Here is a 23,165-nt window from a genome sequence, read left to right as displayed (position 1 = left end):
ATAATTATTCATACAGAAGTGTCTTACATGTTAGACTAGGTATAAATAACTATTATGTATTGTTTGTTGAGAGGATATAGTTTGATCATGGCACTAGTAATTGCCAGCTATTGTGAACATAGCTATATGGCCAACCTCTTATTTTGGGCCTGTTTTCTGTCTTGTCCTATGAACTTATATTCGTAATTCTAGTGTTCCTGTGACATATTGATTCTATAGAGAACATATTTGTATAGATCTGGAGTGTTAAAGATGGGGAGTGATGATTATGTAGTATTCTGAAAAGACATAGGGAAGATCAGAGCAAAGAATTAATTTTTGCCACCCTAGATGAATGGTGTTCAGTTTTATGTATTCTCTACTTACGGTGTTCCAGATTTGCAAACTATTGGGAGGGCATTGTTAAATACCCTATGGATTGCAAAGGCATTTATTATTTCATAGAGATACTTTGATTCTGCAAATATATATATATATATATATATATATATATATATATATATATATAACATGTACTGCTAAGTGAATATATTAAAAGTAGCTATTAAACATTTATATATAATCTTGAAACTCCAAAGTCTAAAACAAAAACTTAATACACCTTTCATTAAGGTCATGTCATTTATCTGTATTGGAATATAATGGGACAATTATGTACGCGAGTCCCAATATGTAGGTTCAAGTCTCTTATCTTTCGTTTACTCTCATGCCAATATTATTTCTTCTTTTATAAAAACTTAATGAAGCAATGTTTTGTTTTGTGTATTCATGGTTCTGTGATACATGTTGGTTTTTCTATTTCACTATCCATATCTGGATGGGTCAGATACCCTAATTTTCTCGCATTTGGACTAACTAATTGTGTGTTTGAAAGGAGTGGAATCTATTGGAGCAATGCCATCCTGAGAAAACATCTGTATTATTCATCTTGTCAAGCATTTATAAAATGAGTAATAGCAGAAAGTATTTAAAAATGCCTTTTTACTTTCCCATCAAATAAGTGTCTAATATTAAATGTGGACTGGGATCTGGAGATGGATGGTAAGGGAATTGGCTTCTTAGTTCTGCTTCCAGAATTAAAGTAGAATGATAAATCCAACAGTGAAAATCTTCAGGTGATCATTAAACCTATGTTAATTTACAGACTGGAGGCTACATTAGCTTAAAATTCAGTTGCTTATCCTTTATCTTCCATTTCATCAATCTCTTTTGTAGCAGTGAGTTAAAAATCGGTACACCTGTTGACTTGAAAAAAAATCTGACATTTTCCCATAAATTCTGATATCTGTGAAAATAAAAACATGATCTGTATTTGAAAAGAGATATGTTCTAATGTACTTGTTATCTGAGGACAGTTGAACTTCCTGAGTAATGGGAGATGACTAGCAGCACGTAAGGTTTGGTTAGCACGTATGCTAGAATTTATAGGTAAACGAAAAAGCAGAAGAAGGGTACTTTCTTTGTGTCCTTGATTTTTCAGTTCTATAAAATTTTGGTAATATCCACTATTGTGTCAAATACTAAGATGTATCCCAGCAAAATAATGCCATGGTCTCTATCCCCAGGAAATCCCTAGCCTGACATAGAAGCAGGTCATGATATTGTACTGAAAAAGTACGCTTTACTCTTGACAGAATAGAGTGGAAATTGTCTTTACGACGGGAGAGGCCTCATAGAAATATTAATTCATGAGCAAAAGTTTTTGTAAAAGTTCACATATAAAAGAGAAGGCAGACAGAGGAAAGATAATTGTGAGAACTAAGAGAGGAAACAAATGGCTGTGTGGGCATGGGCAGTTTGTACTGCTGTGGTGCAGTCTGGGAGGTGTTTGGAGAGGGATCACATGGAGCCCCAGGAGGGGCCCAAGAAAGGAAGCTGCCATGTATAGAGTTCAGGGACATCCGTACTTCATAACTTCGATTTCGGATTTGTATTTTCTGAAGATTATTTTGGTTCATGGAGAATCATGTGATGGGAACATGGCTGTTTAACAGGCTATTGCAGCAGTTGAGGGATGGCGTGATTTTCTGGTATAAAACTTTCTTTTGATTCATAAATATCCTTTTTAAAATGCTATCAAGGTGAGAGAGAGACCCAACCGCCTGGTCAGGTGGGCACTCCTGAGGCTGCAGAGCGGAAGAAACCACCAACACTGCCCACCCCTGCCCACATCCCTGGCCCAAGAGGAAACTGTATAAGGCCTCTGGGCTCCCGTGGGGGAGGGCTCAGGAGCGGCAGGACCCCTGCCTGAGACACCACAGGAACCTGAAGGAAACAGACCTGATAAACAGTTCTCTGCGCCCAAATCCCGTGGGAGGGAGAGCTAAACCTTCAGAGAGGCAGACAAGCCTGGGAAACCAGAAAAAAATTAACTCAAATAAATCAGTAGCCTTCCTCTATACAAAAGAGAAACAAGCCGAGAAAGAAATTAGGGAAACGACACCCTTCATAATAGACCCAAATAATATAACGTACCTTGGTGTGACTTTAACCAAGCAAGTAAAAGATCTGTACAATAAGAACTTCAAGACACTGAGGAAAGAAATTGAAGAGGACCTCAGAAGATGGAAAGATCTCCCATGCTCATGGATTGGCAGGATTAATTTAGTAAAAATGGCCACTTTACCAAAAGCGATCTACAGATTCAGTGCTATCCCCATCAAAATACCAATCCAATTCTTCAATGAGTTAGACAGAACAATTTGCAAATTCATCTGGAATAACAAAAAACCCAGGATAGCTAAAGCTATCCTCAACAATAAAAGTACTTCAGGGGGAATCACTGTCCCTGAACTCAAGCAGTATTACAGAGATATTGATAAAAACTGCATGGTATTGGTACAGAGACAGATAGATAGACCACTGGAATAGAATTGAAGACCCAGAAATGAACCCACACACCTATGGTCACTTGATTTTTGACAAAGGAGCCAAAACCATCCAATGGAAAAAAGATAGCATTTTCAGCAAATGGTGCTGGTTCAACTGGAGGGCAACATGTAGAAGAATGCAGATCGATCCATGCTTATCACCCTGTACAAAGCTTAAGTCAAAGTGGATCAAGGACCTCCACATCAAACCAGACACACTCAAAGTAATAGAAGAAAAACTAGGGAAGCATCTGGAACACATGGGCACTGGAAAAAATTTCCTGAACAAAACCCCAATGGCTTACGCTCTAAGATCAAGAATCGAGAAATGGGATCTCATAAAACTGCAAAGCTTCTGTAAGGCAAAGGACACTGTGGTTAGGACCAAACGGCAACCAACAGATTGGGAAAAGATCTTTACCAATCCTACAACAGATAGAGGCCTTATATCCAAAATATACAAAGAACTCAAGAAGTTAGACCGCAGGGAAACAAATAACCCTATTGAAAAATGGGGTTCAGAGCTACACAAAGAATTCACAGCTGAGGAATGCCGAATGGCTGAGAAACACCTAAAGAAATGTTCAACATCTTTAGTCATAAGGGAAATGCAAATCAAAACAACCCTGAGATTTCACCTCACACTAGTGAGAATGGCTAAGATCAAAAACTCAGGTGACAGCAGATGCTGGCGAGGATGTGGAGAAAGAGGAACACTCCTCCATTGTTGGTGGGTTGGTGGGATTATAGATTGGTAAAACCATTCTGGAAATCAGTCTGGAGATTCCTCAGAAAATTGGACATTGAACTGCCTGAGGATCCAGCTATACCTCTCTTGGGCATATACCCAAAAGATGCCTCAACATATAAAAGAGACACGTGCTCCACTATGTTCATCGCAGCCTTATTTATAATAGCCAGAAACTGGAAAGAACCCAGATGCCCTTCAACAGAGGAATGGATACAGAAAATGTGGTACATCTACACAATGGAATATTACTCAGCTATCAAAAACAACGAGTTTATGAAATTCGTAGGCAAATGGTTGGAACTGGAAAATATCATCCTGAGTGAGCTAACCCAATCACAGAAAGACATACATGGTACGCACTCATTGATAAGTGGCTATTAGCCCAAATGCTTGAACTACCCTAGATCCCTAGAACAAACGAACCTCAAGACGGATGATCAAAATGTGAATGCTTCACTCCTTCTTTAAATGAGGAAAAAGAATACCCTTGGCAGGGAAGGGAGAGGCAAAGATTAAAACAGAGAGTGAAGGAACACCCATTCAGAGCCTGCCCCACATGTGGCCCATACATATAAAGCCACCCAATTAGACAAGATGGATGAAGCAAAGAAGTGCAGACCGTCAGGAGCTGGATGTAGATCGCTCCTGAGAGACACAGCCAGAATACAGCAAACACAGAGGCAAATGCCAGCAGCAAACCACTGAACTGAGAATCGGACCTCCGTTGAAGGAATCAGAGAAAGAACTGGAAGAGCTTGAAGGGGCTCGAGACCCCATATTTACAACAATGTCAAGCAACCAGAGCTTCCAGGGACTAAGCCACCACCTAAAGACTATACATGGACTGACCCTGGACTCTGACCCCATAGGTAGCAATGAATATCCTAGTAAGAGCACCAGTGGAAGGGGAAGCCCTGGGTCCTGCTAAGACTGAACCCCTAGTGAACTAGACTATGTGGGGAGGGCGGCAATGGGGGGAGGGTTGGGAGGGGAACACCCATAAGGAAGGGGAGGGGGGAGGGGGATGTTTGCCTGGAAACCGGGAAAGGGAATAACACTCGAAATGTATATAAGAAATACTCAAGTTAATAAAAAAAATGTTATCAAAATGAATTCTGTAGTTTAATTCATTATTAATCTTGTATGTATGTGCTTTGTAGTTTGTATTCATGCATCTGTTCCTCAGGATGTATGTGCACGCCTGTGGAAGAGGCAAATGGTCAGGGGGGTGGCTATCTGCACTGCTGCTTACTTATGCCTTGAGCCAGGCTCTCTTTCTGAACCCTGCCCTTGCCACTTGGCTAAGCTGCCTGCCCGAGAGCTATAGAGACTTGCCTATCTTCACCCCTAAGCTAGAGTATTGATTAGTTTATAGCTGGAATTTCAAGAAACTAATAGCAGCAAACAGTCAAAAAATTTATGAAATTAAACCATGGAACCTCTCAATAACAACAAAAAATCACAAGTATAATTTGCTATTTAACATAGAATATAAGTATGAGAATGTAAGGAAATAAGATTTTCATCTGTACATATTTAAGTATTTGTTACAGGGTATATGTTTGCATTTGAAACTTATAATCAAAGACCTTTCATTAAGTCAAATCGTGATATAAAGGAATGGGATTTTTAAGTATAATGTTAAATCTCAAATCAAGAAAGAATAAACATATTTGTCAGGCATAATTAAAATCACATGTGGATATAAAATTGTTACTTTGCAAAAATATGCACTTAAGAGATCATTGCAACGCATAATTGGATAAACAAATTAAAAATAGATTTAAAGTGTCTCACAAACAGCGAGGCATGTAAGATGTCTGCTCCTCATTGCTTTCTGTTGTTGTGATAAAACTCTTGACTGAAAGACTTGGGAGAATAAAGGGCTTATTTGGTCCATCACCAAGGGAAAGGCAGCCAGGAGCTTCAGGCAGAGAAGAATGAGCACTGGGATGTTTACTGGCTGGCTCAGCTACCTCACCTGTGCAGCCCAGGTTCGCCTGCCTGGGAATGAATGGTTGCCCTGAGTGAGCTGGGCCCACCTACATCAATTAGCAATCCAGAAAATGCTCCACAGATACCTGCAGTTTTTCAGGTAAAATCTTCAGGTGTGTCAGGGTGACAGAAAAAATTACCCAGGATACCTTCTTAACAATCTTAATGCATAAATCCTTAGATAGGAAATAAAGTTAGATTTGAAGAAAGAAGTACAAGAAGAGAACAGTGGAGTTGTAAAATATTATATAGCACTATCTTTTTAACTTTGTACCTGAAATCATTTCTATTTAAGGACATACATTAAAATAGTATATATTAGTAATATTAGTGTGTATGTATCATAAGCAAATAGTGCAGAATAATTTCTTGTTAGACATTATTTGCAATTTAAACTAATATTAAGCAAATGGATTTATTCCTATTAACCAAACTTTCTATAATTTTGTGTAGACTATTTTTAGTGCTTGTAGCTTTTAGATTGCTAAGTAATTTTATAGCTTATGGTAAATTACACTTTAGTCTTTAGATATTAAATTGAAATAGGAGGGGTTAGTATAAAGAAGAAGGATCAAAAAGAGCAGATTCATCGTTGGAGTTAAAACACCTTTTTAGTGGAGTTTGTTAATCTCTCTTCCCCCACCCCCTCACCCCTCACTTGTACAACAATTGAATACATTGTATTTTTTTTAGCTAAATCTATTATTCATGTTCAGCCTTAGTGCATTTTGTTTTGTTAGTTGAATCATTTGTAGCATGTTTCAATGTAGAAATCTTTTTCTTATTTTTTACTGTTTAATGAGATTACAGGTATTTGAATAACCGGGGTTTCCCTGATGAGTCATTAAAATAACTGAGTGGGCTGGGAGTTAATAGTAACTTTTCTCTGCACTGCCCTATTTTCTCTGCTGAGTTGTAGGTTGTTTTTAAAATAGACCCTGACTGTGTTCGAGTCTTTGGTGGAAAATCAGGTAAGGAAGAGAAAGGTCAGTAAAAGAAACTCCTGGTAAACCTTTGATAAACTTTTGGGGAAAGTCTACTCAAATTAGACTTTCTGTAACTTAAACCTGAGATCAATGATTTTTTTTCTCTACAGCTAAACTATCCAGATATTGTGTATATACAAATAGAAAATACATTTTCAGCAATTGAATGCGTTTTAAGACAAGCCATGTATAGATTAGTTGTGGAATCAATTTGCATCTGTGTGGGATTAAAACTACTGAAGCCATCATCACTGAAACGGCCTTCCTACAAATAGGTGTCTGCAAAATATCTTAATACAGCAATTGCTTTGATTTTAAATTATTGCGGGGCATTTGCTTGGAAAAGTTTTGAATATTATTGATAGTTGTGTTTGTACTGTATATGACTACTAATTATGCTTTCTTATAGTTTTTAAAAACTGACTGACTGCATTTATTCATTCAGGGACTGAATGTCATGTGCAGATTTACAGGTTAGTGTTAGAGTTTTTACAGCTACAACAGCTGACTGCTGGAGGAGACAGAAAATGTAGTTCACCTTCAAAGTGATCATGGCTCAGGGAAGAAAGAAATTGGGTCAAGCTTAAAATAGATGCAGGTGCAGTGGCAAAAACTTGTAATAAAAATTTTAAAATATTCATAGCACTGGATTCAAGCTACTCTTGTTCCCTGTTGTTAATGTATTATTAGGTTGTAGTTGAGGTGATATTAATGGTGCTTTTCATGTATGGCCAAGATCATTGAATTAAAACTTTTTTGCAGTTTTTTGCAACTCCCTTTTCAGTTTCAGGCAAATTTCTAGTAATTCTTAAATACATTTGTTAGATCTCTGGTGATATTTAGAAACAGCATTTATGTAATAAAATTTTTGTTGTCTTACATTTGCTCATTTTATGTGTCAAATTTAATGTTCAACATTTAGCCATTTTCATGAATTCATACTATTGGTAATGAATTAGATGTTCATAAAGATTTAATAGTATAGTATGTTTTCCTCACTGTGTCACTGGAAAATAAAATTTGCTGAATAAATGAATTTTCTTTAATAAAAGCTTACTCAAATTTAAGCATAAAACTGTAAAAGTTACTAAAGACTTAATTGGAAATATTTTATACGTTCTTCTAGGGAGGCAAGGAGTGGCTGTGCATTCTTTTCTTTTTGTCATTTAATATTCTGAGTGTCATATGAAAAAGCATACATTTACATTTTCCAGTGTAAATATATCAGGTTTTCTATAGCTGTTACCAGATTTAAGGAAGGAAGTGCTTACTTTGGTTTGAAGTTTAAGAGGTAACCTGTACATCATGATGGGGAAGACACTGAGCTGTGCTGTGACATTCACCTCTCTGTGGTCCCCGACTGGAGGCACAGTCTTTTTACACCCACCTACCTTGCCATCATCTCTCTTACATCTACAAACCAAAGTAAATCCTTCTTCATTTAGCTTGCTTCTTGTCAGCTGTTTGGTCACAATGATGATAAAAGTAACTAATAGAGAAAACTGCCACCTAAGAGTTGGCCTGTTGTTGTGATGGACTTGACCATGTGGTAAGAGGTCAGGGGATGTGGGAGAGTTCGGACTCTCCTAGGCTGTCGGAAGCAGACCCTAGTCATTCTGAAGAATGTGGAAGACCAGAAAATTCCGAGAGAAATTCAGGCTACGGAGGCTCAGCTCATGAGCGTTCAGACAGAACAAGGACTTACTGGGAGTTACCTCAGAGGCTATACTGTTATGTTCTGGCAAGAAACAGGTTCCATTCTGCAGAAGTTCTGAGAAATTGGCTAGCTGGATTAAAAAATAATGTACTAATTGTTGGGCAAGGGAAATGTCAAGACAGTAGATAGCATCTGGCTGTGTCCTGGTTACCATTTACTGCTCTTAGCCAGTTCTGCAGGAGGAAAGAGCAACGAGAGTTATGGGAAAGTACAAGTTATGTGGAGAAAGTAGCTGTGATTGTAAATTAACATCATTAAGGAGAATTGGCAAGCTGTACTTGGAGACAATAGGAAATGTGCCCTGAAGGCATTGTCCTGCTCATCAGTGAGCTTGAAACAGTGCAGATTCATCTGGAAAAGAACCTGTATTGAAATGCAGGGGTTTTCTGTTGGGTATGAACTGCCTAGGGAATTACCTTCTCCAATTATTCTAGAGGGCCACAGCATTTCTGGTCCCATGGGACCATATCCAGCTGACAGTAGAATGTGGCAGTGCTCTCTGTGTGATACTGGTTTCTCTGACCTGATAGATGGAAAAGTAAAGGGGTCACAGAAGCATGAATCAAAGTTCCCCCAAAGCCACTGAGGACAGGCAGTGTGTGGCAGTCAGATGCCCTGCATTGAGTCCGTAAGAATGACGGTATGGAAGTGAAACCCAGGTGACCACAGAAACCTCAAGGTGTTAGAGAGGCCTGGGGGATGGGACATCCACTGAGGAAGGCTGCAGAATGGACTCTGACCAAGCGTGAGTCTTTATGTGAAGCAGGCAGCAGGGCTTCTCAGTGGTAGTGGCTATGTGACTCTTTCTCTAGTCTCTAAGGACAGTTATGTAGCTACAGTATTTGGTGTTTGCTCTGATGGTTTTCCACTTGCTCTGGTACAGCATTTCTTTCTTGTCCTTTCATTTTTCCTTCTATGAATGTGAATGTTTATTCTGTGTTATTTTACCTTAGAATCATGTAACTGTGTGTGTGTGTGTATGTGTGTGTGTTGTGTGTGTGTTTGTGTGTGCATGAATGATATTTAAGAGATTGCATTGAATCTCAAAAATATTTCCAATTTTGAATAGCACTAAAAGTGTATGATTCACGAGATCTTTAGAGATAGACTAAATTCATTTTCAATTATGAAATGAAAATCACACTTTAGATGTTGGAATAGAATGTTGTCATATAAAGTTGGGGTATCAAATTAATGGGGAGTAATCTTTATAGTCAACTGGACTAGATATCTAAGCATCATGGAATATTGCTGACTGTGTCTATGTGGACTTTCCAGAGATGTTTAAGTAAGGGACGACTTACTCCTGACCATGTATGCACCATCCTGTAGGCCGAGACCATAGACTTGAATTGAATAGAAAGGAAAAAGCAAAAGTAAGCCATGCATTCATCTCTCTGTTTCCTGACTGCAAATGCAGCCTTGTGTAGGTTCAACCACATCTTTTTGATAGACACATCATTTTAACTGTCTGCTGTTAAAGAGACCGTCCTTGATATAGAATTAGAACTTTAAAGTCAGAGGCCTCTTTTTACTGCTTCCTACTGTTTCCTCCCTAGCCCCTGCTAGTGGTCTGAAAATGCCTGTATGGGCTGCTTGCTTATGAACCTCTGTTATGAGGGTGATCACCCGTAGGTTTCTCTGGCTGCAGTTAAACTGGGCAAACGTGCAATGTCTTTATATTTTACAAATTGTATTGTAACAGCCAAGTACATGTTTTGAGCTTCATGTTTATTTATTTCAAGCAGTGTTTTCTAAAACAAAAATCAAACACAGTGAAAATATTTAAAGCCTTCCTTAATGTGTGTTAGTGACATTAGTTTTGATTTTTTTAATTTAAAAATCAGTTTCCCTATTTTGTTTGTATCTGATGGAAATCAACTTTGTTCCAGGTTGTTCTTCAAGAAGAGTACAGGGAAGATTACATTTTATTCTTGCCACAGAAGTTCCAATAGAAGTAGTGTTGGTGCTGCCAGGATATGTCTGTTTCCATAAAACAAGCAGAACAAATTCCATGAATCAAAGCCACTAAGTATAGTTTTCAGAGATGGTAGGACATAGTTATTTTCCCTAGAAAAATATCCCAAATGTAGGCACACCCATTGGCTACTAGAAAAATGTTCAAATAAACGCTGCTTCAAACCTGGACACTTCCCTTTTATGGAGCTGTTAAAGGGATAGAAATTACTATGGCTATAATCTTTTCTCATTTTTTTCCTATTTTTGACCTCCCACGTGCTTTGTTTTAGATTTGTTCCCTGGGTTGGAGTGTACAGCAGCATCTCCAGGACCTATCTCCAAGTATGTGTGAGAGCACACTGAATGCTGGGTTATAAAAGCAGGAGGGAGAACCACATAGTCTGAATAGCTAAACCCTAAGCTTCCTTCTTACCTCCAAACTGCAGGGTTCTGGAATTTCTATTTGAAATACCAGCTACTGATGAGAAATGGATTCGATTTCAAACTCAACCGCACATTCACTTTTCCTTTCTGTCCTGGATAAGAAGCCTTCATTGAAAATTATGGAATTTAAAACTCTGGTATATTCAGTGATACCCATTCTTGTTAGATACTGCACTAAAGAGCTAGTTCTTTGGTAAGCTGCCATTTGTCATCTTTATGACATGCCCCTAAGGCTAGAACTGTTACCTTCATTTTATTGATGAGTCCTTCAGCAAAAGGTAACTTACCAATATCACACGGCTGGAAAGAAGACAGAGTCAAACTCGTCCTTTTCTGTTAAATACTTAATCTTCCTTTGTACATTAAGTGGATTAATCTGTTCACCCCACCTTCCTTTCCTCTCCACCCCCATGTGTATGTGTATACACATCCTCATTGGACGTTTCACACATAATTTTTTTTATTTAGTTTAGCCATGAATTTGAGAAACATGATAGTTTTGCTTTAAAGTACAAGTTATGCATGCCTTTGAACAAAATCAAACAATTTTATCAGTAAAGAACGTTAGTCATTGAGGCTAAGAATTTATATAGCATTATTTTAAAAAACTATATACTATTTAAAGAGTATTATTTATTTCATAAAGAAAATTCAGACACCTAGAATATTTTTCTAACAATATAGTTTTCATGTTAAGATTGATGTTTCCCCTTTATCACATGAAAAAACCATATAATTTAAAATGTACATAGTTTTCAGTGTTTATACATATCTTTATTTCATTGTATATATTAACAAGTATTATTAAAATGAAAAATTGCTTGATAACCACTCTTTTTGATGGAATTTTTCCATAGCTTAACAACAACATTAATTTATTCTCCTATTGTTTTAATAAAAGTGTAGACTCACAGACCTAATACCTTTAACACAAATTTTTGGTCTTCCCAAAGAGCGTAGGATATTGAAATTAGACAGTGGGGAATTAATGTGATCAAGGTATGTATACTGCGGCTCAAGAAATTATATCCTAATGTCTTTAATGATAGAAATTTGTTTTTTAGATATAAATGTACTTTGTATTAAATACAGATTTATTGGGAGATGTGTTAACAGGAGAGTTAGTGAACAGGAAGGAACCTTAGGAATGAGGCTGAGGCTGGGGCATCATGAGTTCAAGGCCAGGCATTTCTATGTTATGAGACTCTATCTTAAAAATGTAAAGAAAAAAATTAGGTAAGCAGTTCAAAGGCTGTCTAAGAAAGTTGTAGATCAAATAGGGTCAAAGATCTTCAGCGCTGAACTAAGCAGTAAGGTCTCTCTATTGGAAAGAACTTAATACATCTGGGTAGGACAACAAATTAAGGGTCATAGTTGAAGTCATCTAAGGGCCGACAAAAACAATTAATGAAAATAAAGGTATCTTTATTTCTTATCAGCATAACTACTGTAAATATGTTGATTGATGATTTCGGCCCATAAGTAAGTGTTCATTTTTTAATGGGGTGCTTCCTTTTGTCCTTTTGGTTGTAAGCCTTTAATAACTGAGCTGCCTTTCAAGCCTTGAGGGTGATTATTTTTTTTAAAGTACATGTACCTAAATGTTTGTGTTTTCTCAGTTTTTCCATTTTTAATTATTTTAAGAATTTTAAGTATTATTAGAACTGTATGTATACATTTGAAGAAACACACACACACACACACACACACACACATAAACTTTATTATTTTCTTGTTATATCTGAAGGTTTGATCAAGCCAATGAGTATTCTTATCATTGAGGCATTTTATGGAGGCTCCCATCGACAGCTGGTAGAGCTGCTCCGAGAAGAAGTGGATGACTGTGTGCTGTACACCCTTCCTGCAAAGAAATGGCATTGGCGAGCACGCACAGCAGCGCTGTACTTCTCACAGAGTGTGCCCAGCAGTGAGCACTACAGGTAATGGGTGCTGCCCCCTGAAAGTACTGTCAGGGGCTTCCCTCCCTAGCCTTGACTTCTAGAATTTCTCTATGGACTTGGAAGAAGGAATTTTGTAAAATATAGAAAAAATCATGAAGAAAGTACTAATTATATTTTAGGAAGAGAACAGGTAATCTAGAATACCCTGGATGTCTCTTATTCAGACTTTTGTTTTCTCTTTCTATACGTGACAATTTTGTATATGTATGCAGTATATTGTGATCATATCTCCTGCTTCCATTACCCTGTTTCTTACAGCTTTTCTGATTGTTCTGTAGTGAAAACCTGTCTGATAGTGGCTCCCATCTCTGACGTTCTTACTCTTGTGGACTGACTCCTCATGTGGGATCGCATTGCTTCAGGTGTGGTGAGGAGTACTGGGTGATCTGAATGGAGCTGAAGCAGACAGGTTGTTGGGGAAAGGGTGCTTTACAAGCAGTAATGTATATCTTGGTTCTAGGAGCCAGACCCATCTGCTGCTTCCATAGCGAACTAGTGGTAAGAAAGGCAGAAGCTTGTGATTTAAATGTAGGTTCTTGTTAGCACTAACTTGAAGGATTTAGAAAGAAAGCTGAAAATCATATATTGTCTGTAAAAATTCAGATTCTCAGACATGATTATAGTAAGCATCTTAAACACAAGAATAACCATTTTTAAGAGCTATTAAATTCTGTTTCTGGATTTTAAGGATACGAAAAATTTTGGCTCAGGAAGAGTAAGCTGGGGAACCTTTCCCACTATGCTAGTAGCTTTTTTTTTTTTTTTTTTTTTTGGTATGAGATAAGAAGGAGGCTTTTGATAAATAAAGAGGGCCAGCAGAACTGCTGGGTGGGCGGACGGACCTAAGCAGAGGGGGGGCAGGGGAGGGAGGCCAGGTGGAGCTAGTAGTGGCTGAGGGACTGCTTATCCTGTACAGATGTTGCCATGTCTTTATTTTTGAACCCCAAGTGGGATCCCCAAAAGCTCCTGCAATAAACTTTAAGATCATGAAAGATACTTTTCATTGCCAGCTTTGTTCGATGAAGAAAGATTAATGTTACTAACCAGGCACACATTTAGATATTTCAAGACAGGTTTAATTGAGGAAGGAAGACTAATTCTGAACAAGGATTATGTACTGTGATGGGGACCCAGAGTAAATAAAAACGGAGAGAGGGAACGCTAGGAAAGTACTGCTGATGGTCTGTCTCTTGATTCCTGTTTAGCATCATGGACCCAACACAGTTCCTGGGCATTGCCATGTTGGCCTGTTCTATGAATGGGGAGTCCACATTAACCCTTTCTGAAGTTGCCTTCTGTTGTACATTTGGTTACAGTGATTGGAAAAGTAACTAATAAAATGGCACATGAAACACTATTCTACCATGTTAGTAAGTGCTGTGTTCCAATTTTTTATATACAAGTTAAAAAAAGGCACAATGAATGATAGTTTTGAAAATAGACAAAATTATAATTACAATGAGAGAATTCAGAACCCTCTCAGAGAAGGAAATTTTGGGTAAGAAGAAGGATGACAGAGAGGGAAGGAACACTGGCTGTCCCTTTTATGTGTAGTATACCTTTTAGACATTGTCATATCTTTTTTATTGGATATTTTATGTATTTACATTTCAAATGTTATCCCCCTTCCCCCTTCTCCTATCCCCCTCCTTCTGCTTTTATGAAGATGCTCCAACTCCCACCCACCCACTCCTGACATTGTCATGTCTTAATTGAATAGCTTTCATTAAGACATTTTATATAAAAGACATTATATACTTTGTGTATACAGTTCTCCCCCTAACCCGCTATTATTCCCCTGCTAACTCTGACTGGTTTGCTTCAGTCTCCCTTTGTATATCCTAAAATTTAACAAGTTTTTTATCAGTTTTTTTTTTTATGAAATTAGACAAGCTTCAGAAACAGTTAATCCATTTTCTAGATCCTTTCTTATTGGAAATCCTTAAGATTTCTTGTGATTGAGTAAAAGCAGAGAATTATTTGGACTTTACAAAGCACTCAGATGTTTTCAGAGATAAAGGGTGTTTTAGCAGACTGTGTCACTCACTGTACTGTGCAAAATGGAAGCCTCATCTGGACGCTTTCAGTCCTTCATCATCCTCTTGTGATGGTCCGAGTCTTCATTCCTTGCACTTGGCCTGCCTGTCACAACCAGCAGCAGATTTCTAAGCAGCTCTTTTCTAAATAATAATATAATAATATAAAAAGTGAATATACTCTTTAATAGAAGGCATCCTCGAAGACATCTACTTAAGGTTCATTTGTTGTAGCAAGAGCGGTTTACCAGCTCTAACTGTATTCAACATTCAGTAGGTGTGACAGAGAGATTTAGATCATAAAAACCTTAAGTCAAAGCCCACTCCCTGGTAATACATGAGCTTTTCAAAATGTCTGTAGTATATAGAAAATAAAATGTGGAAAATTACCTGAAAGTACAGCCTGAAGCTTTATTTGGCATGTTCTTTATTCCTAGAGTAGTCGACATTGCACAAAAACCAAAAAAAGTTTAGAATGCTTAATGTTATTCTAAAATTATATTCAGATGTGTACAGTGTGAATTTCTCTGATGTTTGGACTTGGCTAAAAGCAGTAGTATTCTGTTACTCGTCAGCTTATTGACCTTATTCTAGTTGTATAAACTTCTTATGAGGATGATGTCTAATATTGTATAAATAATTTTGTTATTAGGTGGGATCTAGCATCCTATAATTTGACAAGTATTTGATTGTTCTACTGATGAGAAATGGCTGACAGATTCCTCATCAGCTTCCTGTCCTGAATGGTCTTACAGCATTTTCTGTTGGTCTGTCTTAAAACTCTTACCTATTTTACCTACCCTACATAAACTAGTCTTATAGATTTGGATGGTGCATAAGGCTTTCTTCATAAAGTTTTATCTCCTTCAAGTCTCTTCTGAATCTTCATTTTAAATATCAACTTTATTTTGAAAATGTTGCTGAATATCCTAATACAGATACAGACTAATCCTGAAAACTAAGGAAGTCAGTTCAATGCAGGTATGGTCTCTCACTCTTGCTTGCATCATCTTTCCCTCCCCACTCATTCTTTCTGGTGCTTGCTCTCTATCTCCATCTTCTTGCTTTCTATGTCTCCCCCAACACACACACACACAGACACAGACACACACACAGACACACAGACACAGACACACACACACAGACACACAGACACACACAGACACACACAGACACACACAGACACACACACACACACACACACACACACACACACACACACACACACACACACACCCTTCCCTCTCCCCATGCCCATTTCCCTCCCTTGCATCTTCGCAAAGCTAGAACCTAGCCCTGTACTCTGTCCTCTAAAGCGTGGCCTCCAGGGTTCATATATTCCACTTACTGCTGTTTTCTGTGTCAGTTCTCTGTTCAGATGGAGGAAAAGATTTCTTTTTCTAGACTTTGCAGTTTGTTCTGCCCACAATCCATAAGTTGAGTAAAACAAAATAGTTTAAGTATTTAGTCGTGTATACTGTGAAGCTACAGCTTCCAAGGAATTCAAATATTGCAGTGCAATTTTAAGTATATGTTTTTAATATCTTGCTTATTTTAAAATAAAGTATTGCAGGTGAGATTCTACATCTAGGTGTTGGTTCATATGAATGTAGGATCCTATTTCTAACAGACTCTGTTTTAAAGACCTCTATCATAAATCTGATGTGTTCAATATTTAAAAATTGAAAACCACATTTTAAAAATAAATGGGTACTTCATGTACTTTTACAAAGAGGAGAAATATCATTATTTTAAAAAAATCAAATGGAAGAATGAAAAGAATCTCCCAATCAATGCAAAATACAATAATTTTACTATATAATCATAAGGTTGTTTATATATATATATATATATATATATATATATAATATTGAAGCCCTTAGAGTAACTTTAGGGTACTTCTAGTCTGGTTTTACATGGTGAGCGAGTGTCTTTGTCATGGTTAGTCTTCATACAGTAGAGTAAATACATTTAGGAAATATAAGACTTTAATTTTTTCAATTTCTGCTTATTTGAGAAAACCTTTCTGCCCTTACCTAAGTTTTTATTCAAATAAAATTTGTTGCCATTTGCTGTTAACTCAGATCTGTGTCTCTTGGGTACTCTGAAGGCATGCTGCAGACCATTTCCATTTTCCCTTCTTTCTTAGATGGTATCTTTATTTTCATATGATAGTGTGTGTGTGTGTGTGTGTGTGTGTGTATGTGTGTGTGTGTGTGCGCGTGCGCATGCGTGTGTGTAAGTGTATGGCACGTGCATGCATGCGTACTTGTTTGTTTATAGCAGAGTTAGGGTTTCCTTCCGTCAGATCCTCTTGCTCCTACTCTTTGGACCCTTGCCCAGCCAGCAGTACTGAATCTTTATCCATAGCCTTGCTCCAGATCTGTTTTCCCTCTTTCCTTCTTCCCTCTGCTGAGGTCCCAGCAAAGTCTTAGCTTCTCAGACAGCCTTTTCTTAGCATTGTATCTGAAATGAAATTTCTATTTCAGCTCCTTTTTAACTATCTAAAATGTTTTTTAACGACTCAGGAGTATTTTGTTGGCCTTACATTTTTTTCTCTCAGTTTTATTCTGGGCTTTATTATGACAAAGACCATATTTGTTATGTTTACATTTTACCCATACTAACACAAATATACTGTCTATCAGGTTAAATACTTCCAAAATAAATATGACTGGATCAGTGAATGACTAGACTGGGAAGCAGCAGAGCTGCTGTTGGTGTTCGGAAATTTGTGTGTTGTTTCTTTTCTTTCTTTTCTGTCTGTCTGTCTGTCTGTCTGTCTGTCTGTCTTTCTCTCTCTCTCTGTTTGTTTGTTTCTTTCTTTCTTTCTTTCTTCCTTCCTTTCTTTCTTTCTTTCTTTCTTTCTTTCTTTCTTTCTTTCTTTCTTCCCTTCCTTCCTCCCTCCCTCCCTCCCTCCCTTTCCTCCCTTCCCCCTCCCTCCCTCCCTTCCTCTCTCCCCGTCTCCCTTTCTCTTTTCTTCTCTCTCTCCCTTCTTTTTTTTCTTTACTGCTACCATTACCATTACCATTCTTTACTGCTAGGCATTACCATTGTTTCATGTTTGAAAAATTTCTTCTATGTAGTAAGTGTTTAGCGACATTGAGTGTCTCTAAATGAGTAAGAATCCAAATGCAGTTTCTCATGCATCTTTATGGGTTATTTTAATCATATTATGAAAATGACTGTTAGATTTTATAAAATTTTTAAAATATAATTTATTATAATTTCTTATTAAAAATTAAACCTTTTTAGAAAAATAATTTTAGCTCAAAGAACTTTGTAATATTTGGCTGTGATACTTTACAAAATGTTATACAATTGTATTTTAAAGACCTGTGGTTTTAGCAGTGACCACCCATGTACAGTGGCCTTTTAATTTATAGTGCAAAGAATATGTGGATAAGCAAGAGATTAGAATTTCATCCAGAAAAGTTATTTTGCTTGGCTATTGCTATTGTTTAAACTTTTAGAAAATGGTTTCAGACATTTTTTGAGATAGTCACAGATATGACTAGTCACTCTTTTCTCTCAGTCTTTTGTGTTTATAACATATGGCTTAGCATCCATGAAATAATAAATCTTTAAGTGATCCTGAAAATTTAAAAAAATATGAAAATTTATGTGTGTATGTGTGTTTGAGTGTATGTATGTGTGTATGTGTGTTGTTTATGCAAGTCTACATGCCCTGACAGGTCTGCAGAGATTAGAATACCAACTCTTGAGTGTTGGATCTCACCCTCCAGGGGTACCTGGGTATTGAACTTAGATTAGCAAGCATGCACATCAAATGCTTTTTTGTCTGCTGAGCCACATAAAGAAGACTTTAGCAGTTCTCTTCCAGGGTCTAACACCCCTTTCACAGGGTTTGCCTGAGACCATGCTGCATGTCAGATGTTTACATTACAGTTCATAACAGTAGCAAAATTATAGTTTTGAAGTAGCAATGAAAATAGTTTAAAGTTGGGGGTCACCACATGATGAATGTATTAAAAGTTGCAGCATTAGGAAGGTTGAGAACCTTTGCTTTAGAGGAAGCTAAAGATTTTGATACATGGAGATGAAGTAAAAAATATGACACAGGAAGAAAAAGTATTAATGGAATTAATACAAGAAAAGTAAGGAAATATTGAAAAACAAAACTCACCTTAGCCTGAATATAGTTTGATTTAGAAGGAGTCAGCTGGGTGGTGGTGGTGCACCAGCTTCGTCTTCAAAGTGAGTTCCGGGACACCCAGGCTTACACAGAGAAACCCCTGTCTCAACAAACAACAAACAAACAGGATTCATGGGAGATCAGGTTGTAAGGATGTGTGGGCTTTGTCTAATGTGTATGTGTGGTTGAAATTCAAAGTTAAGAATGCAGGGGACTTTAGCCATTCTTGGTGGCCCAGTTCTGTAATTGAGCTGCTTAGTAGGTGGAGGCAGAATTACAGGTTCAAGTCTAGAGTAACTTAGTGATATATACCATCTCAAAATAAAAATATCATTTGTGACAAAAAGAATCACTTATGTAATACCTATTCATAGAAGGTGAGAGAACTCTTGATTTTAAGTGATAGAACCTAATTCAATGTCATGGTCTTAAGTCATGTCATAAGTCTTAAAGGAATTTGCTTACACTCGGAGTTGAATCTAGTGATTCTTGAGTTGCTGTTAGGTGTCTTGCTTTTCTGTTTCTATTTTATTCTACTTGGGAAATATTCTGAAACACTTAGTATGTATCACTCCCATGGTGTGGCTTATATTGTATCATGTTCCATTTCCTGAAAAAGAATACCTTCTTCTCAGTAGTTTTGACAAAAGTCCTCAAATTATCTGTTTGTTTGTTTGTATCATACAGATTTTAAATTTGATACTGTGTCAAAGATGTTTTAATATCATGAATCTGCAATTGAATTTGCAGGCAGGAAGTAAAATTGATCCCATTCAAGCCACACAGTTTGAGTGTAGTAGGACAAAATAAAAATCTCATTCTTAGTGTATTGATTTTTTTCATTGCCGTGATGAACTACATTACAATAGCAACTTAAGTTAGGAAGGGCTTACTTTTGGCTGCAGTTCTGAGTGCATATCGTTCCTTCCAGCACGATCACATTATTTCTGCATTCTGGAAACAGGGAGATAGGAGTGCTGCTCCTTTTTCCTGTCTGCTTCTATTCAGTCACTCATTCTGGTTGATGAAACCTAATGGAATGGTCTTCCCATTACCAGTTACCTCAGTTTACATGTTCATCTTCTTGCTGATTGTGGATCCTAAAAAGTATAGACTCAATATGAAATATAGCATTGAGACTTTAATAAAAGTGAAACTAGCTTTTGCTGGCAGAAATACCATAGTCAAACATGGGAATGTGACACAATAACACAGAAAGGACAACTGTTGATATAGGATGAGTTGAAGACCAGTAATGAAAGAAATGATCATCCAATTCTTAGCATCCTAAGTAGTATTGGGCTTTCCGAACAAGAACAATGACAGACGGGATGGAACCAGGGAAAGAACTAACAGCACAAATGAAATCCAGTGTTGTACTTCACTGGTTCTGTCTCCAAGCCAAAGTAAAATTTAGTGGTTTGTGATTAAATAGTTTGAGATATAAGTTAATTTAGTCAGTGTCATGGAAGTAGCAATGAAAATATTTTATTGGTTATAATGTTTTAAAAGTAGATGAGATGAATTGAAGATTATCTTTACTAATTACATTGGCTTCTAGATTTTCTTTGACAGTGTTTTAAGGTACTCTATGGGCCTAAATATAGTACAGCTTTCCTTTAAAAATTAATGCAATCCTGACTCCTTTTTCCTATTTAAATAAAATCTTAGTGCTAACAAACATATACGGCCAATAATGATTAGTTATTTGTTATTAAGTTCTCAAATTTATCACCTTCCAAAAAGCTAGATAAGTGTGCCTTAGAGTTCATGCACTACATTATTTCCTCTTTGGCAAATGAGTGAGTAAATGTGTGATATACTTAGAAGATATTGCAGAGAAACTGGGTCTTCCTCTGTGGCCTGAACTGAATAGCAGAGAAGCATTTGATAAAATGTATTACACAAGACACATGTAAGTCTGAGTAAGGATGTGTGCCTAGAGACCCAGCTTCTGTTGATAGTGAGTCCTTTCCCTCCTCCCCTCCATTTCCTCTTTAACCCTGTTTTCTTCTCGGTACTTCTTGGGTGACTGAAGCTCACTTGAGTCAGAGTGTCTAAAACAGTCAGGTAATGTTTCTCTTTCCTGGAAAGTCTCCCCTAATTGGTAATGCGCCTTTCATTATAGTAGTAGGTCTAAAATGTGTGAGAGAGGATTTTATCCTTATGGTTTTTTGGCAATGTAGATTTGATACAGGCATTAATTTGTAGATTTGATGCAGGAATTGATTTGTATATAAACTGTTTTGGTGTTTCTACAACTTTAGGAACCTAGAAGTAGCTAAGAATGTGAACCTTAAAACAAAAATAATTTATTTCTTCCTTTGACATGAACTTAAATTTCAATAGAAAAATTATAAGTTAAAATCCAGTATCCGGTATAATCGATGGTATGTTTTATTTGTATAATGTGAGCTTGTGTGTGTGTGTGTGTGTGTGTGTGTTTGTGTGTGTGTGTGTTTACCACTTATATTACTAAGATTCCTATTAAAATGTGACAAATATTGACCTTACTATGTCACATCCTGAGTATCATCTACTTCTCAATGAGAAAATTTGAGTTTTTAATCAATTTACCTTTAAAAATACACTGTCTATACTGTTGTATAAGAGGACTGTAGTTTATGTCAGGTGGTCAGGCTGCCGCTGTGAACCTTAAACTATCTATGAAACACCTTCCATTATAATGTGGAAGAATCTGTCACTACTAGTTCTGTCGAGTGTATTGGTTTGAGTAGGAATGGCCCTTATAGACTGGTGTGTAAATGCTTGACCCATAGGGAGTGGTACTAGTAGGAGGTGTAGCCTTGTTAGAGGAAGTGTGTCACTGTGGGGCAGGCTTTGAGGTCTCCTATGCTCAAGCTATGCCCAGTGTGGTACACAGTGTCTCCTTCTGTTCCCTGCAGATCAAGATGTAGAACTCTTAGTTCCTTCTCCAGCGCCATGTCTGCCTGGATGCTGCCATGTTTCCTATCATGATGATAATGTACTAAACCTCTGAAACTGTAGGCCAGCCCTAATTGTGTGCCGTTATAATGAGTTGCCTTGGTTATGATGTCTCTTCACAGCAATAAAACCCAGACTAAGATAAAGAGTTACTGTTTAATAACATTTTGAAAGATAAAAGCAGAGGCAAAGAATTTAGTTCTTATTTGCTATGAAATTTAAATATTTTCTATGTGTAGTAGAGTTGATTTAGATGACATTTTGTTATTTTTGTTCTTTTATTGTGCATTTTCTATTTAAAGCTAGAAATAGTAGAGAAGAGCTTACCAACAAGAAGTAGCATTAGCACTCTGCCTTGATGGCCCGACAGCATACAGGTCTTTGTAGACACTGTGTTAATGTTTGCATGGCCTGATAGATGGAAAGTCATCTACTTGATCACCTCTTGATTTCTCGTAGAAATGCTTTCAGAGAAATGGTTTAGAATGCTTCCATTTTATTTTTATTAAACACTATTAGAAACATAGCTCCTAATTGGATTACTGAGGGGAATTTCAGTGAATATCAATCCCTTGAAAAAGAAACTTATGAAGGATATGGTTTCTTTTTGACTCTTTCCCCTTTCGGATGTCTTTAGCTTGAGAAACTAAAAACTCTGCTTTACCCTTGTCACTGAGCCATTCTAGGGTTCCCTTGTGTAGTGTGTTTCGATGATAGACCATTCAAGTAACGTCTACACTTAGATGATACAGGTATTTATATTATATTAAAACGTACTTATGTTACAGAAGGTGACACTATGATTTAAGTAGACAAGCAAAAGACACAGTGATATGTCTTTTATTTCAGAAAAAAAACCTTTGAAGCATTACAACCTAATTATGTTTGGTATTTTTATTTTACATTTTGAAATTTGTAGATTGCTGGTGGGAAATTTCCATGTCTTGAGATTTATCTATGTGGGACAATTGAAGTCTTTCTTCTAATATGCATGTTAAAATGGAAGGAGCTGGCTCAATCAATATTTCCATATTTGCAAATTTGGACATTCAATTTCTACTCATTAACATTTACCTATATTTCTGTTCTTGATCAATTAATTTGACAGAGTATCTACCGAGAATGACTGTTTGCCCACACTTGGAATGTCAGTTGTTCGCTATTCACTTGAAGTACTAGTGTGTTTGCTAAAAATTTCAATCCAGAGCTTACATACTTATTATTCTGACTAAACCTGACTCAGAAATATTGGCCAATACTGTGTGTCTTCCTTCAATGATTGGCGTTCCTTGGAACATTTGATTTTTTTTGGTATTTACTACTGTACCTGCCTACCTGTTTTAT

At 37.0% G+C, this 23,165-nt stretch overlaps 1 protein-coding gene across 26 annotated transcripts in view; it reads left to right on the top strand.

Moving 5' to 3' along the window:
* The window catches only part of Gtdc1 (glycosyltransferase-like domain containing 1), a 395,485-nt gene that overhangs the window by 132,128 nt on the left and 240,192 nt on the right, over positions 1-23,165 (top strand). For 6 of the 26 annotated variants that reach the window (NM_001024274.2, NM_001393689.1, XM_063284086.1 and 3 more), the window contains exon 3: positions 12,470-12,662. The exons of 3 other annotated variants lie outside the window; for them this stretch is intronic. In NM_001024274.2, coding sequence (NP_001019445.1) covers positions 12,484-12,662 — 179 coding nt within the window. In that variant the 5' untranslated portion in view covers positions 12,470-12,483. 17 more of the 26 variants (XM_063284104.1, XM_063284105.1, XM_063284091.1 and 14 more) reach the window with 14 other exon arrangements.

Source organism: Rattus norvegicus, chromosome 3, assembly GCF_036323735.1.
Source record: "Rattus norvegicus strain BN/NHsdMcwi chromosome 3, GRCr8, whole genome shotgun sequence".
Taxonomy (NCBI): domain Eukaryota; kingdom Metazoa; phylum Chordata; class Mammalia; order Rodentia; family Muridae; genus Rattus; species Rattus norvegicus.
Note: the sequence above shows the minus strand (reverse complement) of the source record. Positions and strands in the feature narration are given on the sequence as shown.